The 18,833-nt window shown below is 42.7% G+C and overlaps 1 protein-coding gene across 2 annotated transcripts in view; it reads right to left on the bottom strand.

The window, feature by feature from the left end:
* Positions 1–18,833, bottom strand: part of PTH1R (parathyroid hormone 1 receptor) — a 102,298-nt gene that overhangs the window by 28,737 nt on the left and 54,728 nt on the right. For both annotated transcript variants that reach the window (XM_058179950.1, XM_058179951.1), the window contains exons 4-5: positions 4,175–4,285; positions 2,100–2,218 (exon numbers count right to left, since the gene is read on the bottom strand). In XM_058179950.1, the coding sequence (XP_058035933.1) occupies positions 2,100–2,218; positions 4,175–4,285 (230 nt within the window). The remainder of the gene's footprint in view (positions 1–2,099; positions 2,219–4,174; positions 4,286–18,833) is intronic.

The following is an 18,833-nucleotide window of genomic DNA, read 5'->3' as shown; positions in this document are numbered from 1 at the left end:
GAGACGGTGAGTTCTAGCCCTGCCTTAGGCTTGAATGTCAGCTGGGTGACTTTGGGCCAATCACCAGGAGACGGTGAGTTTTAGTCCCGCCTTAGGCATGAAGGCCAGCTGGTTGACTTTGGGCCAATCACCAGGAGACGGTGAGTTCTAGTCCCACTTTAGGCGTGGAAGCTGGCTGGGTGTCATATTCGACATCTGCAACCTTCCCAGCCGTTTCCCACAAGTCAATGGGGGAAGCAGATTTGCTTAAAGACACCTGGCTGCCTTAACTACTTCTACAAAAAAGGTTGCAAACACAGGTTTAACCACCACCACCTCACTTAGCAATTCACATTGCAGTCCCCACCACGGTCCTAAGTCGAGGACTACCTGTAATTGAATCCATTATGCATAGCTACCACTCCAGCAGACCAAGGACGTCTTACAAAATGTAATCGAGGAACTGTTTTTATTAACTGGAACGTTAAACCCAGGGTGGGTGGGTGGGCTTAATAAACCAATTATGGAAGTTAATGAGCTGCTCTGAAGTCACAATCAACACTTAATCACGGCAAGAGGGGGGGGGACAGCACTGAGTGTTTTGTTTTGTTCACACTTTCATATTTGTGTGAAAGTTTGCCGCTACTTTGGAGCTCCACTGAATCAGGGCCTATTCCGCACCTAGCCGGTTTGGTGTAATGGTCTAGAAACCAGGAGACGGTGAGTTCTAGTCGTCCCTGAGGCTGGGTGACTTTGGGCCAATCACCAGGAGACAGGGAGTTCTAGTCCCGCCTCTGGAATGACAGCTAACTGGGTGACTTTGGGCCAATCACCAGGAGACAGGGAGTTCTAGTCCCGCCTCAGGAATGACAGCTGACTGGGTGACTTTGGGCCAATCACCAGGAGACAGGGAGTTCTAGTCCCGCCTCAGGAATGACAGCTGACTGGGTGACTTTGGCCCAATCACCAGGAGACAGGGAGTTCTAGTCCCGCCTCTGGAATGACAGCTGACTGGGTGACTTTGGTCCAATCACCAGGAGGCAGGGAGTTCTAGTCCCGCCTCTGGAATGACAGCTGACTGGGTGACTTTGAGCCAATCACCAGGAGACAGGGAGTTCTAGTCCCGCCTCTGGAATGACAGCTGACTGGGTGACTTTGGCCCAATCACCAGGAGACAGGGAGTTCTAGTCCTGCCTTTGGAATGACAGCTGACTGGGTGATTTTGGGCCAATCACCAGGAGACAGGGAGTTCTAGTCCCGCCTCTGGAATGACAGCTGACTGGGTGACTTTGGCCCAATCACCAGGAGACAGGGAGTTCAAGTCCTGCCTTTGGAATGACAGCTGACTGGGTGATTTTGGGCCAATCACCAGGAGACAGGGAGTTCTAGTCCCGCCTCTGGAATGACAGCTGACTGGGTGACTTTGGGCCAGTCCTTCTCTCTTAGCCCACCTCATAGGGATGTTGTCGTGCAGAAAATAAGAGGCGGAAGGAGTATCACGTGTGTTTGCTCTCTTGAGTTATTTATGAAAATAATAAAGATGGGATAATCAAATAAAAATAATTAATTAATATAGATTATAAATACATAACAATAACAAGAGTTGGAAGGGACCTTAGAGGTCATCTAGTCCAACCCCCTGCTCAAGCAGGAGACCCTTAGAGAATCATAGAATGACAGGGTTGGAAGGGACCTTGGAGGTCATCTAGTCCAACCCCCTGCTCAAAACAGGAGATCCTCTACTATTTCAGATGAACAGTTGTCCAATCTCTTCCAGAAAACCTCCAATGATGGAGCATCCCACAGCTCCTGGAGGCCAATTTGCAAACGAATAGGTAAAGATTGTGAATAAATAATTTTATGACTAAAGAAACGAAAGATTTCAAGTAAAAAAAAAATGACAAACAGATAAAGATGATAAAGAAGCGATTTATGAATGAATGAAGGCTGTAAGCAAGTAATTCAGGAGTAAATAAATAAAGATTATAAATGATTTATGAGTAAATAAATAAAGACGATGGATGGATGGATGGATGGATGGATGGATGGATGGATGGATGGATGGATGGATGAAATCCAGACCTATCTGTGTCCTCCTTCTTAGCAGGGTCACCACTCACCTTTTCCTTGGTTTCAAGGATGAGAAACTTGGTACACTCGGTGTAATTTGCCCAGGTGAGATTCTGGTTGGGCACCAACGCCCAGCTGCCATTCAAGTCACACTGCCGATGGGCATAACCTGGCAGAAGAACAGAGACAACGATGAAAATTGGTAGGAAATTGCCTTTGGTAATCTCTTGGTAACCTCAAGTTGTGCCTCGGCTGTACCCATACAAAGGGGTCAGGAACAGGTGTTTCAGTGGGTCAGGAGATGTGCCAGGATAGCCAGAGACCTATAAACCACGATTCTCAATTTATGGAAGGTTTGGCTGAGATTGACAAAGGAGGCTTCTGTTTTCCCATTATTAGAGAATAATAGTTTTCCTATTATTCTCTGCAAGATTTAGAATTTCTTGCAGGTTTCCCTTGGAATTATTTCAGCTGTTTTTAAGGATGTTGGCTGGACAGGCGGCTAGGGAATTTTGGGAATTGAAGTCCACACATCTTAAGATGGCTGACACTGAGAAACACTGGCACCACTAAGCCGTCCTGCGGAACAGCTTGCAATATTTTTTTTGCAAAGGATTGAAAGGGGAGACAGCCGGGATCAGCATGAAAATAATTGCTGATTATGAATTAATAATATGAATTGCTCTCGGCAGCTTCTCCATTGTTCACCTGCCAAATGTTGACACCCCCCCCCCTAGATTTTAAATTTATTTTTCCAACACTTTTTGCTGAAGTGGGTATGATTTAGATAAAGAGAGAGAGCGGAGGGAGGGAGGGAAGGAGGGAGAAAGAGAGAGCGAGAGAGAAGAGATGATATATAAATGGATAAATAGAATGATAGATAGATAGCTAAGACGATAGATAGATAGATAGATAGATAGATAGATAGATAGATAGATAGATAGATAGATAGATAGATAGATAGATAGATAGATAGGGATGGATAAGATAGATAACAAATTATAAATGGATAGAGGGGGGGGATAGAGCATAGAGGGATGGATGGATGGATTGATAAGTGGGCAGATGGATGGATGGATAGATATGACTATTTTAGAGAGAATGGATGGACTGATAGAAAGAGATACATAGGAAGAGAGATGGCAAGAAAGAGATAAAATATAGTTAGATAGATAGCAGACAAAGATAAGATAGATGATAGCTATAGATAGATGGTAGAAGGTATATCTGTATAGAATAGATAGATTAGATGGATGACAGGAATCTATCTATCATCTATCTATCTATCTATCTATCTATCTATCTATCTATCTATCTATCTATCTATCTATGTCTATCAAGGGGTAGGATTCAGCCAGTTCGTACCACTTCGGGAGAACCGGTTATTAACTTTCTGAGTAGTTTGGCAAACTGGTTATTGGAAGAAATCATTAGGGCAGAGAACCGGTTGTTAAATTACTTGAATCCCACCACTCACTCACTCACTCACTCACTCACTCACTCACTCACTCACTCACTCACTCACTCACTCACTCACTCACTCACTCTATCTATCTATCTATCTATCTATCTATCTATCTATCTATCTATCTATCTATCTATCTATCTATCTATCCTCTCTCTATCTGCCTATCTCTGTGTCTGCTATCGATCAAAGATATGTATGAATACATATATACATACATACAAACATATATATATATGTCTCCCTTTATTTCTTTATCAGCAAATATATATATATATATATATATAGGTTTTTATAGGTTTTCACGGGTATAGGTATGTAGATCTTGGCATTTTAGGGTCTTTTTCCATGTAAGGTTGAGAGTATCTTGGTGATGTTTCGACGAGGTCTCACTCGTCATCTTCAGGCTGGTGTCTTCGGCTTCGTGCTTGTGCGAGCTTTGCTTTGCCCGTAAGCACCAGCCTGAAGATGACGTGTGAGACCTCGTCGAAACGTCGCCAAGATACTCTCAACCTTACACGGGAAAAGACCCGAATATGCCAAGACCTACATAGAGAGAGAGAGAGAGAGAGAGAGAGAGAGAGAGAGAGAGAGAGAGAGAGAGAGAGAGAGAGAGAGAGAGAGAGAGAGAGAGAGAGAGAGAGAGAGAGAGAGACTCACCCTCGTGGTTGAAGTCGTAGATGTAATCTGGGCAGGGTATGGAGACCACCTTTCCTGGGGCCCCTTCTGGCCAACAGATGAGGGTGTCCCACTCCGGGGCACAAAACCCCTCTGCAAGACACAAACAAGGGAGTTAGGGAGTGGTGGGAGATCAGACACAGAAGAAGGACTTCTTGGGTGGAAAGTCATCTTCTGCAGATGTAGGCAATCCTTGACTTGCAACCACACATTCAGCAACCATTCAAAGTTACAACAGCACTGAAAGAAAAAAGTGACCTCTGACCGTTTTTCACACTTATGACCGTTGCAGCACTCCCCAGAGTCACGTGATCAAAACTGGGACAATTGGCATCTGGCTCGTATTTATGACGGCCGCAATGTCCTGGGTTATGTGATCCCCTTTCGCGACCTTCCTAGCTGGCTTCCGACAATCGTAGTCACTGGTTGACTATGACTATTCGCTTAAAGGCATGCGATTCACTTAATGACTGCAGTAATTCACTTAATGACTGCAGTGATTCACTTAACGACTGTGGCAAAACCAGTTACAAAATCAAGTGAAACTGTACATATACAGAAACATTCAACACAACTGTGTAACTTAACAATACTTCCTTTTTCTTCCTGGTATATATTTCTCTCCTTGACACATTAGAACAGATAACCGTGGCTTCTTTGTCTGCCTTTATCAAAGCTGAAATTATGCCATAAATTCTGGCTTTCCTTCCTCCCTCCCTTCCTCAATTATTCCTTCCTTCCTCAATTATTGCTTCCTTCCTTCCATCCCTTCCTCCTTCCTTCCTCCTTCCTTCCCCTTTCTTTTTCTTCTGTATTTCCTCTCTCCCTCCCTTCCTTCCTTCTATTCTTCCCTCCTCCTTCCCTCCCTCTCCCACCTCCCCTCCTTCTCTCTTTTCTTTCCTTTCTTCTGTTTTTCTTTTTCTCCTCTCTCTCTCTCTTCCTCCCTCCATCCCTTATTTCTTCCTTCCATCCCTTCCTCTTTCCTTTCCTCCCTCCTCTCTCTTCCTGCCTCCTTCCTTCCCCTTCCTTTCTTTTTCTTCTGTATTTCCTTTCCTCTCTTCCTTCTTTCCTTCGTTCCCTCCTTCTCTTCCTCTTGTTTCTTCCTTTCTTCCCTCTTTCTTTCTTTTTCTCCTTTCTCTCTCTCTCTCTCTCTCTCTTTATTTTCTTTCTTTCTTTCTTTTTCTTTTCTTTCTTCCTCCCTCCCTTCCTCAATTATTTCTTCCTTCCATCCCTCCTCTGTCTTCCTGCCTCCTTCCTCCCCCTTCCTTTCTTTTTCTTCTGTATTTCCTTTCCTCTCTTCCTTCTTTCCTTCCTTCTCTTCCTCTTGTTTCCCCCTTTCTTCCCCCTCTCTTTCTTTTTCTCCTGTTTCTCTCTCTCTCTTTCTTTCTTTTCTTTTCTTTCCTCAACATCTGCTCCACATGGGAAGCCCACAAGAACCATCTGCATCTTGGCAAGGAAAGAGATGCTAGCCCAGCTCCCAAGGTGTTTGCGTAGCAGGATAGAATATAAATCACCCCCAGCTCAGGTTGGCACTCTGAATGGGGCAGTGGCAACCGCAGGCGGGCTGGGCCTGGTGTGCCCTTGTGGTAATTCTATTACGGGAAGGACGAGCCCTGCTTGGAAAGGAATGGGAGGCAGAAACCTCAAGAGTACCAGAAAAAGACAGGGGGAGGGAGGGAGGGAGGGAGGAAAAAGAATAATGGGGAAGAGGAGAAGGGAGGGAGGGAGAGGGCAAGAAAGAGAGAGGGAGGGAGAGGAAGAGGAAGGGAGGGAGGGAGAAAAGCAAGAGAAAAGAAAAGGAAGGAAATAAATAAATAAATGAGAAATAAGGAAGAAAAAGGAAGAAGGGAGACAGAAAGAGGAAGGAAGGAAGGAAGGAGGAGGGAGGAAGGAAGGAGGAGGGAGGAAGAAGGAAGGAAGGAAGGAAGGAAGGATGGGGCAGAAAAGCAAGAAAGCAAAAGAGAGAAAGAGGGAGAGAGGAAAAATAAATGGAAGAAATGCTGACAGGGAGGAAGGAAGAGTAAAACATATAAAAGAAAGAATAAAGGAAAATGGAAGGAAGGAATAAAAGGAAAGAGAAAGAAAGGAAGGAAGAAGGAAGGAAGGAAGGAAGGAAGGAAGGAAGGAAGGAAGGAAGAAAGAAAGAAAGAAAGAAAGAAAGAAAGAAGGAAAGAAGGAAAGAAGGAAAGAAAGAAAGAAAGACCAACCCACAGCTTTGGCTACCAATAAGAAACCCACATGAGACAGTTTGGCTTGCCATCCTGAGCTCTGCCACATCCATAAGACCTGGTATGGTTGTCCTTCAGGAGCCTTCTGTAGCCAGAACACAGGGGATTTCCTGCCTCCAACATCAGATCTTCCCCTACGAAGATCCCACCAAACCCAGGCAGGACTTGCCTGACTAAATCAAGGTTTGGCTCCAAAGGTAGGACCAACCAAGGAGCCACCCTGTGTGAGATTTGCAAGTTCTCATGCGTGCAAGGCTGAGATGCTTCTACCAAGCCTACAAGTCCAGAAGTCAACAACATGGAGGGATGGATCTCAGGCAGCAAGAAAGGGCCAACAGACCAATGCGTAAGCCAGCTGCCATCTTATGCCATCCTCCAGGCTGATGTCCATCTGTTGTTCCTCAAAGCAGAAACATCTGGAATCCCTGGCAGGACCAGCATGGCACTGCCCGTCTCTTGCTGCTCCAAAGATCACATCTGGAGAAGGCATCAGAGCTTCTCCTTCCAACCACCAGGCGATGCCAGGCCCAAGGAATGGGAGGACCTCAGCCCCCCACTAAATATGATTCAACCAGAAAGGTCAATAAATTAAATCCAGCTAATACGATTAAGGGAAAGACTCCCTTGTGAAGCCGAGTAGAACTTCACAAACACAACTCTGTCGTTTTCTTGGCCGGAATGACCAACGTGGTTTTGAGATGGCCTCCATCCAGGATGTGAGATTTCGACTCAAAATTTCCAGGTGACACAGACTGGAATTCTCCTTCCAGCACACATCAACCAAAGGCCCCTTTCAAGTCGGCCGAATCTCTCGATTGGAGAACCTTGAGGAGAAGTCAAGGAGAAACCAGGAGGAACTGGGAGAAATTTGGGGTAATAATAATAATAATAATAATAATAATAATAATAATAATAATAATAATAATAATAATAATAATAATAATAATAATAATAATAATAATAAAGGAAAAGAAGGTCCTTTTCACGTTGGAGGTTTTCTGTTAAGTCAAAGAGGGATGGACAATGAAGAAGGGCTCTAAATGAGTGTCTCTCAACCTTGGTCATTTGAAGACTTTTGGACCTCATCTCCCAGAATTCCCAAGCCAACCCTCATCTCGATGACCATCATTCCAGCCCATCTGGAGAGAAGCTGCTTTGCATCTCTGGGGGATTCTGGCAGTTGAGGTCCATACATCTTAAAGATGCCAAGTTTGGGAAACATTGTTCTAGATATTCCTTCAGCTTAGAACTATGTGTTGGACCTAGAATGTCCATCATTCCTGCATGTCTGGAGAGATGCTGGATCTTCATCTCAGCAATGCTTGGCTGGGGGATTTTGGGAGTTGAGGCCACACATCTTCAAGTGGCTTAGGTTGAAAAAACTGTTCTAGATATTCCTTCTATGGCTTGGTGCCATGTGTAGGATCTACAACATCCATAATTCAATATCAGCTGGAGCGAAGTTTGATTATCTCAGCATGCTTGGCTGGGGGATTCTGGATGTTGAAGTCCCCACTCATTAAAGTGGTCAAGATTGAGAGCCACTGTTCTAGATATTCCTTCTACAGCTTGGAACCATTGTTAGACCTAGAATGTCTACCATTCCACCCCATCTGGAGAGAAGTTGCCCCTGCATCTCAGCATGGCTGGCTGGGAATTGTGGGAGTTGAAGTCCCCACGTCTTAAAAGTATCCAAGAATGAGAAACACTGTTCTAGATATTCCTTCTACGGAATGGGTTGTACCTAGAACGTCAACCATTCCAGACTTTCTGGAACAAGGCTGGTCTTGCATCTTCTTTGCAGTCAGGAAAACAGGAACCAGCTCAAGAGATGCCGGGCCTTGGAGACAGGAAAATTCTTTCAGCCACGTCAAAGCGTTAATTGTGTGTGTGTGTGTTTTGGACACTCTCCACACCATGAGGTCTTGCAAATACAGACCTGTGTGTTTCGATTGAAGCGATCCGATTTTGACAGGGCAGTTTGGTCCAGCAAATAAAAGCATTATTTATTAGGTGGGTGAAGAAGGAGGAGGAAAAAGGGAGAAAGAGGCATCTGGAATTCAACAGGGAGATCAACGTTGCAACCATCAGTTGGCGCCTTGGAGAGAAGAACCTGATATGCACAAAAATGGGAACACATTTCCCCGCGATGGTGGGGTGAAGCGATGGGGCTGGCAGAGATCCTAAAAACTGATTGCGCTAATTATTTATTATTATAAATTATTTAAAATAATTTATCCAGTTTTGTTTCCATTTTTTGGAAACCACTCCTGGATTTTGTACTTAAACCTAAAATAAAAAATAAAAAGGGGGAGTCTAATTTTAGGTGTTGTGGACGAGAGAGTGATGTCATTGTTATAGGAAGGGCTGCAAATGTTTAGAAACAGAAATGGTATTCTCAGAGCGGGGTGCAGATATTTCATGACCCAATTAGGGAACACCGTCAGTGCTAGAAGGGAGGGAGGTTCTAGGGTTCTAGCATTGATGATGTTACCTAGTTGGGTCATGAAACGTCTGCAAGAAAACCACTGAGCTCAGAGAGCACCAAGGAGCCCACAGTCCTTCCTCCTCCTCCTCCTCCTCCTCCTCCTCCTCCTCCTCCTCCTCCTCCTCCTCCTCCTCCTCCTCCTCCTCCTCCTCCTCCTCCTCCTCCTCCTCCTCCTCTCCCCTTCTGGTACTGATGAGGTTCCCTAGCTGGGTCCTGAAACGCCTGCAAGAAAACCACCCAGCTCAGAGTACACCAAGGAGCCCACAGTCCGTCCTTCCTTCTCCTCCTCCTCTTCCTCCTCCTCCTCCTCCTCCCCCCTTCTAGCACTGAGGAGGTTCCCTAGCTGGGTCCTGAAACGTCTGCCAGAAAACCACCCAGCTCAGAGGACACCAAGGAGCACACAGAGGACACCAAGGAGCACACAGTTCCTCCTCCTCCTCCTCCTCCTCCTCTCCCCTTCTAGCACTGATGAGGTTCCCTAGCTGGGTCCTGAAACGCCTGCAAGAAAACCACCCAGCTCAGAGAGTACCAAGGAGCCCACAGTCCGTCCTTCCTCCTCCTCCTCCTCCACCTCCTCCTCCTCCTCCTCCTCCTCCTCCTCCTCCTCCTCCTCCTCCTCCTCCTCCTCCTCCTCCTCCTCCTCCTCCTCCTCCTCTCCCCTTCTAGCACTGATGAGGTTCCCTAGCTGGGTCCTGAAACGCCTGCAAGAAAACCACCCAGCTCAGAGAGCACAAAGGGCCCACCCACTCTGTGTGTCAATCCTGAGCCACAAATATTCTCTCTCTGTTTTTGTTTTCAGAAATAGAAATGGCTGCAGAGGGAAGGCAGGGAGAATGTACAAAAGGGAATAAATTTGAGGCTGAATGTTTCCCGTTCTCAGTGCACTCATTAACACTGGCTTAATGCATCGTTTTGCAAAACTGCCCCAAAGTATTCACCCCATTGCTTGTTTTGCCTTCAGAATTCTTATGCAAACATTATTCTTTTCTTTTTAAACAAAAAACAAAAAAAACAACCCTGCCATAAACATGCCGAAATGGACTGGAACAAATTTAAGCGCAGGAATTGAGAAGAACACAACCGGTTCCAGATGGGAGATGCTGAGTGCGACCGATTAAAAGGCATTCTGAAGCAATTACGCATTTTCTCTTCGTGGATTCGGGGCGGGAAGGAAAAGTGGGAAGAGACAGGATGCTTTTCCAGATGGGAATCGGCTCTCCCGGGACCTAAGAGGTCATCTAATCCAACCCCCTGCATGCTGCAGGATTCGTGACCCCAGAATGAAGCGGCTGGTTGCTGTTATTGGTAGTTTTCAACCTACGACCTCACGCTCAGCGGCCATTCAAAGTCACGACGGACCTACTTGTGGGTACAAATAGTCCTCGACTTACAAAAGTTCATTCAATGACTCTTCGAAGTTACAAAGGCATTGAAAAAAGTGACTTATGACAATTTTTTTTGAACTTACAGTCAAAATTCGGATGCTTGGCAACTAACTCGTATTTATGACAGTCACAGTGTCCCAGGGTCCCCTTTTGTGATCTTCTGATGAGCAAAGCTAAAGGGGAAGCTTAATGAGCCTGTTAATCACTTAACAACCGCAGTGATTCACTTAACAACCGTGGGAAGAAAAGTCGTAAAACGGGGCAAAATTGACTTAACAACTCTCTCACTTAGTAACAAGAATATTTTGGGTTGAACTGCGGTCGTATGTCGAGGATTACCTGTATCTATGACCCAGATTCGAAATCACGACTGTCATTTAGGGTGTCCTGTAAAACGATTGCCTTTTACAACGGTTTTGCCCAAATCCCACATTTATTTCTGATTTTCAGCAAACCCAGCCTGGAGCAAACCATGGATTCCCTTAATGACCACTGGGTTTACTTAATGACCATCGCAAAAAAGGTTCTAAAACCTGGTCGGTCACATGACTGACCCACTCTATGAGTTATGACCGTGATGGGCAGGCTCCATTATGGTCGTAACTTGAGGATGACCTGTACTTTCCCTGATGAAAGGCAAGATGGAGTCCTTGTGTGAGAACGGTCACTAAATGGACGGTCGTAAGTCGAGGACTACCTGAATCTCGAATTTCAAGGGTAGTCCTCGACTTACAACCATTTTTTTTAGCGACCATCATAACAGCACTGAAAAAGTGACTTGTGACCAGTCCTCACATTTATGAGGGTCGCAGCATCCTCTCCGTCATAAGATCAAAATTTCGGCACTTGGCAGCCATAGTTACAACGGTTGCAGTATGCTGGGGTCACACGGTTATTTGTGACCTTCTGGTAAGTTGGATTCACTTAACGGCCGTACGATTTCCTTAATAACCATGGCCAAAAGGCCGTAAAATCAGGTGGGGCTCGCTTAACAACAGGAAGGTCTTAAAACTGGGTGCAACTCGCTGAACAACGGCCTTGCTTAGCAACAGAAATTCCGCTCCCTACTGCGGTCGTAAGTCGAGGACTCCCTGGATTAGAGAAAATTTAGGTCTCTTTGATGTCTCCCCCTTAAAATCCATTTCCTCCCGGGTTTTTTTTTAAAGACACTGCTAGCATCCATACAATAAACGCACGAAATTCTCCAGGCTTTTAATTACCGTTAAAACTGCATTTCTGTCCAATTTTTTTTTTCTTTTCGCGCTGCCAAAAGGCAGGAAATAAACGTAACGGATTCGTACTTTGCCCAGGCTTTAAAAGTGTGCATTTCTTTTTTTTTTTTTCCTGGATCCTGATCTGCTTTTTATATAAAAGGAAATCGTTATATAAAACAGTACAGATAGTCCTCGATTTATAACATTTCATTTAGTGACCGTTCAACGTTACAACAGTACTGGAAAAGGACAGCTTTTCATACTTACAACCTCTCAGCCTCCCCATGGTCAGGGGATCTAAATTTGGATGCTTGGCAACTGACTCACACTTACGACGGCTGGTGGCTGTATGATCCCCTTTTGCGACCTTCTCACAAGCAAAATCAAGGGGGAAGCAAGATTCACTTAACGAATGTCTCGTTTAGCAACAGAAATATTGGGTTCAATTGTGGCCATAACTCGAGGGCCACCTGTACCAAATCAGGGCGTCACAGAATCTGCATATGGAAAGGCAGGGATTGAAATGGAAGCATTCAACCCTTGCAGTGAGCCAGGTAAATACTTGGATGGGGCACCACCAGGAGATCCCAGGAGGTCAGTCTCTACTGGGAAATCCAAAGAGGCCGCCTAGAGAATTGACGATGGATTTGGATCCGGTTGAAGAAGAAGGGAGAAAAAAAAGAGCTTTGAATGAATATCTGAAGGACAGTGAAGAAAACGCCCCTAAGCTAGTATACCAGGAAATTTTACTGTTTGACTTTGGACCAAACACCAGGCGACCGTGAGTTCTAGTCTCATCTCAACCATGAAAAATAGGCTGGCTGATTTTGGGCCAATCTCCAGGAGACTGTGAGTTCTAGTCCTATCTTAGGCCTTAAAAAAAACCAATTGAGTGACTTTGGACCAGTCTGTCTGAGTCCAACCCACCTCGCAGGGTTGTTGTTGTGGGGAAAACAGGAGATGAAAGGCTTATGATACATATTCGCCACCTTGTAGTTATTTATAAAAGTAATAGAGGCAGATAAAAGAATAATAATGTCCAGAGTGGCTCAGACTGCTAAGACTGCTAAGACAGTCTGTTATTAACAGCAGCAGCTTGCAATTACTGCAGGTTCTAGTCCCACCAGGCCCAAGGTTGACTCAGCCTTCCATCCTTTATAAGGTAGGTAAAATGAGGAGCCAGATTGTTGGGGGCAATAAGTTGACTTTGTATATAATATACAAATGGATGAAGACTATTGCTTGACACTGTGTAAGCCGCCCTGAGTCTTCGGAGAAGGGCGGGATATAAATGCAAATTTAAAAAAAATGGCTATAGCAGTACATTTATGACTAATATAACCAATATAATCATTGCAGTCTGCATACCAATGACGATGCCACCCTTCAGACACCCCGTAAATGAACTGCAATAGTCAACACCAGGGACCCCACAATCTTCCACATAGCTCCTCCTCCTTCCTTCTTTCCTCAAATCGCACTTCCTTTAGCACTGATGATGTTACCTAGTTGGGTCACGAAACGTCTGCAAAAAAAGCCACCAAGCTCAGAGGGCACCAAGGACCCCACAGTCCTCCTCCTCCTCCTCCGTAATTCAGCATTTTCCAACTTCGGCAATATTTTGGTCTGCAGACTTCAGCTCCCAGAATTCCACCGCCAGCATAGAATTCTGGGAAACTGAAATCCACTCTCCTTCATTTGGCCAAGTTTGGGCAACACTGCTATAAAAAAATCTATTCTGGCTACCCAAGAATCCCTAACTTAGGATCACAGGGGTTGGAAGGGACCTTGGAGGTCATCCAGTCCAACCCTCTGCTCAAGCATGAGACCCTCACCCAAATGGGCTTATTTGGCTGCAGAAAATGGCACAGATCCCTAAAGCTCCTTTTGCTTGAATTAGGACCAGTTGTAGGGTCACTTAAAAAAAAGAAAACAGCTTCCCACTTCCCTTTGAAACCACTTCTGTCGCATTCTTTGTGCAGTGCCTTTATTTCCTCCTAATTAATTCTGACTTCATTCCCAGCATCTCATTAGCTCAGGCTAATTAATCCCAGACCAAGCAGGCGTGACTGGGCCAGATCCTCCGCCAGATTTGCTCAGAAGAAGAAAAAAAACCTTTCCTTGGGCGAAAACTTTCTCTAACTTTACTCCTGCTAGAATCAAAACACAGAGAAGACCAGCAACCAATCGGAAGCCTCGGTCCTTCCCTGACGGCCCAATCGGAATGTGGGGAGCATCTCCTGGGAAGATGCATCTCCTGGGGAGATTTCAAGGAAGCCCCGCCCATGAGTTTTGATTGGATAAAAAAATAAATAAATCTCCTTTTTCTTTGACAGGGAATTCTCGACTTACGACCACGATGGAGAGCAGAATAAGTGAGTTGGTTGTTAAGTGAGTTGTGACTGATTCCATGATCCTTTCTACCACGGTTATTAAGTAAATCATTGGAGGTGCTAATGAATCATGCTGGGAAGGTAATAATAATAATAATAATAATAATAATAATAATAATAATAATAATAATAATAATAATAATAATAATAATAATAATAATAACAGAGTTGGAAGGGACCTTGGAGGTCTTCTAGTCCAACCCCCTGCCTAGGCAGGAAAACCTACACCATTTCAGACAAATGGCTATCCAACATTTTCTTAAAAGTTTCCAGTGTTGGAGCATTTACAACTTCTGCAGGCAAGTTGTTCCACTGATTATCACAGGTGATAAATGAAGGTCACATGACCTGGTTGGCTCACTGCAATTCACTTAAATCCATGCCCATTGCCAAGCACCCAAATTTTGATCACGTGACCGTGGGAATGATGTAGTCATAAGTGTGAGGACAGGTCATTATAATTTTGAACGGTCGCTAAACATACAGCTGTATGTCAAGGACTACATGCACACAGGTAATCCTTGATGTAGAACCACAACTGAGCCAAAATATCAGTTGCTAAGTGAGAAAGTTGTTAAGTGAGTTTTGCCCCGTTTTACGACCATTCTTGCCACGGTTGTTAAGTGAAACACAACAGTTGTTAACTGAATCTGGCTTCCCTCTTGAGTTTGCGCGCCTGAAGTTCGCGAAAGGGGATCACATGACCCCAGGACATTGTGACCGTCATAAATATGAACCAGTTGCCTGTATATACAGGCATTCCTTGCCTTACAACAGTTCATTTAATGACCATTCAAACTTACAACGGCACTGAAAAAGTGACGTATGACCATTTTTCACACAACCATTTTATAAATGTATATGTCTGTCTGTCTATCTATCTATCTACCTACCTACCTACCTACCTACCTACCTACCTACCTACCTATTGGTCGTAAGTGTGAAAAACATTTCCAGTGCCTTTGTATGTATAGATATATAGATATAAATTGGACTGGTTCTGTTTCCCTATCCACCACACGTTTTCAGCTGTTCCTCAGCATCTGCAAGGAGCAGGAAGCAGACGATAAGACCAAAATGTCCCTAGAGGTCAAAAAAGTCAAGATGGTGTCCTCAATTGTGCAGCCCAAGATTGTCTCCTTTTCATTTGAATCGCACCTGTGATATTTATTTAAAAGGGGTTGGGCTTTACTTGCATCGACACCATCATCACTTTTTTTATAAAAAGTCTGCCGCCACCGACTTTCCCAGCGAGACATTTTTCTGCAAAGTTTGCAGGACGGAACAATCTAAATAAACCACGATTGCCAGAGGCTGATAGCAAACGTTTAGCCATCATAAAAGTAGGCATTCTAATATCTGTTTTAAATTTTAAATTTCATTTTCTTTCTTCTGGGAAGAGGATATCTGTGGGTCAAACAAGAATTTTGAGTCAGTTCAATTTGTTGACAAATGGGCCATTTACTTCACATTCTTTTATTCTGGAATAAAGTTTTGTTTTTCCGGTGTGGATGCCTTCCCATGATTTTGGGGATGGTGGGAGGGGGTCTTTGCTCCAAAATGCAACAGAGCAATCTTGCTGAATGTCAGCCAACTTGCAGGTCATTTTTAAATCATTATTATATTCTGTATCTATAAATTGTATTGTATTATGTTGGGTTGGGTTATACTGCAATGTATTATATTGTACTGTATTATATTATGCTGTGTTGCACTGCATTGCATAGTGTTGTGCTGGACTGGACTGTATTGTACTGTACTGTCTTGTGTTGTACTGCTGCATTGTGTTGTGTTGCAGTGTCCTATCCTATCATCTTATATTGTGTTGCATTATTATATTGTACTGTACTGTATTGAATTGTGTTATTATATTATCTTGTGCTGGGTTGTTTATGTCTTATATTATTGTAAGAAAATAGATATACTGAAATACTAGAAATAGTAGAATTAGTAGAAACTTGCTAATTGTTTCCGGCAACATATATGTATATGATGTCTTTGTATACCTGCATGCTGTAAATATTTGTTTCCTGTGATATATATATATATATATCACATATATCACATATATATATATATATATATATATATATAATCCAATCAGAGCACAGCCAAGCTCCCACCCAATCAGTTCAAACCCCCACTAGCAGTTAAAAGGAAGAAACAGCTGCGATCACACATTGCTCCCAGAAGCACGAAGCTGAAGCCTGAAGATGACGAATGAGACTTCGTCGAAACGTCGCCAAGACACTTCCAATTTTACACGGAGAAACCCAACAACCAAAGACCTATATATATATCACATATATATATATATATATATATATATATATATATATATATATATATATATATATATATATATATATATATATATATATATATATCACATATATATATATATATATATATATATATATATATATATATATATATATATGTATATATATATCACATATATCATATATATGATATGATATGAGCACAACCAAGCCCCCACCAACACAGGACACACCCCCAGCCAACCAGACCACAGAAAAAACCCCATCCAATCAGAACACAGCCAAGCTCCCACCCAATCAGTTCAAACCCCCACTAGCAGTTAAAAGGAAGAAACAGCTGCGATCACACATTGCTCCCAGAAGCACGAAGCTGAAGCCTGAAGATGACGAATGAGACTTCGTCGAAACGTCGCCAAGACACTTCCAATTTTACACGGAGAAACCCGAACAACCAAGACCTATATACAAACACACGTGAAAACCTCAGAGAACATATATATATATATATATATATATATATATATATATATATATATATATATATATATATATATATATATATATATATATATATATATATCATATATGATATATCATATATCATATATGTATATATATATATATATATATATATATATATATCACATATATCATATATATGATATGATATGAGCACAACCAAGCCCCCACCAACACAGGACACACCCCCAGCCAATCAGAGCACAGAAAAAACCCCATCCAATCAGAGCACAGCCAAGCTCCCACCCAATCAGTTCAAACCCCCACTAGCAGTTAAAAGGAAGAAACAGCTGCGATCACACATTGCTCCCAGAAGCACGAAGCTGAAGCCTGAAGATGACGAATGAGACTTCGTCGAAACGTCGCCAAGACACTTCCAATTTTACACGGGAGAAAACCAGAACAACCAAAGAGCTATATATATATATATAAATATATATATATATATATATATATATATATATCACATATATCACATATATATATATATATATATATATATATATTCCTGACATATATATTATGCCCTTTGTAGTTATAACTCAGACATGCCATTGACTAACTTCCTGGACTGTTATTGGGAGTCTGTTAGAATAGAATAGAATAGAATAGAATAGAATAGAATAGAATAGAATAGAATAGAATAGAATAGAATAGAATTCTTTATTGGCCAAGTGTGATTGGACACACAAGGAATTTGTCTTGCTGCATAGGCTCTCAGTGTACATAAAAGAAAAGATACCTTCATCAAGGTACAACATTTACAACACAAATGACGGTCATAGGTTGCAATTTAACCCTTAGTGATAGCAACAAAAAGTTACAATCATACAGTCATAAGTGGAAAGAGATTGGTGATGGGAACGATGAGAAGCTTAATAGTAGTGCGGATTCAGTAAATAGTTTGACAGTGTTGAGGGAATTATTTGTTTAGCAGAGTGATGGCCTTCGGGAAAAAACTGTTCTTGTGTCTAGTTGTTCTGGTGTGCAGTGCTCTATAGCGTCGTTTTGAGGGTAGGAGTTGAAACAGTTTATGTCCAGGATGCAAGGGGTCTGTAAATATTTTCACGGCCCTCTTCTTGATTCGTGCAGTATACAGGTCCTCAATGGAAGGCAGGTCGGTAGCAATTATTTTTTCTGCAGTTCTAATTATCCTCTGAAGTCTGTGTTGGTCTTGTTGGGTTGACAGTTGTGAAGTATCTGGCATTTGTCAAACTGTATGTCCCACCTTTTGATCAGAGCCTTATCTCTCCCCATCCTGCCTAAGAATGGATCTCATCTTTGATCTTTTGAGTTCCCTCCACTCCAGGGGGCCAAATAGCCAAGTGTGAACACAAAGAAGATGATCAGGAAGAGATAACACAGATGATGCTCATTAAGAGGCTCTACCTTGTTTCAGGAGATATACAAACCAAATTCCAGGGATACACAAATCAAAGATGCCAGAATTGGAGGTTTATGACATTCCTAAAGAATATAAAAGGGATTCGGATTCCCTCTCTTGTTTGTAGTTCTTCCCTGCATGGATCTTGTATGTGTTCGGAACAGCTAACCTTTTAAGCTTGATTAAGATTAAATGCTATTTTACTCAAGCCTCTGTTTAAGTTTCTTGTTTGGCATTTATGAGCTTAAACATATTATTATTGGATCTTACATTTGTATATTATATTATGCTATATTATACCATGCTATGCTATGCTATGGTATACTATATTACATTATTATACTATATTACTCTGCATTGTATTGTATTGTATTAGAACAGAATATAATTTTTTATTGGCCAAGTGTGATTGGACACATAAGGAATTTGTGTTGGTGCATATGCTCTCAGTGTACATAAAAGAAAAAAAATACCTTCATCAAAGGTACAACATTTACAACACAAATGATGGTCACAGGGTACGATTTAACCCTTAATGATAGCAACAAAAAGTTACAGTCATACAGTCATAAGTGGAAAGAGATTGGTGATGGGAACTATGAGAAGTTGAATAGTAGTGCAGACTTAATAAATAGTTTGATATTGTTGAGGGAATTAATTGTTTAGCAGAATGATGGCCTTCGGGAAAAAACTGTTCTTGTGTCTAGTTGTTCTGGTGTGCAGTGCTCTATAGCGTCGTTTTGAGGGT

The sequence above is a fragment of the Ahaetulla prasina genome, chromosome 4 (assembly GCF_028640845.1).
Source record: "Ahaetulla prasina isolate Xishuangbanna chromosome 4, ASM2864084v1, whole genome shotgun sequence".
Classification (NCBI taxonomy): Eukaryota; Metazoa; Chordata; class Lepidosauria; order Squamata; family Colubridae; genus Ahaetulla; species Ahaetulla prasina.
This window is presented reverse-complemented; position numbering and strand designations above follow the sequence as displayed.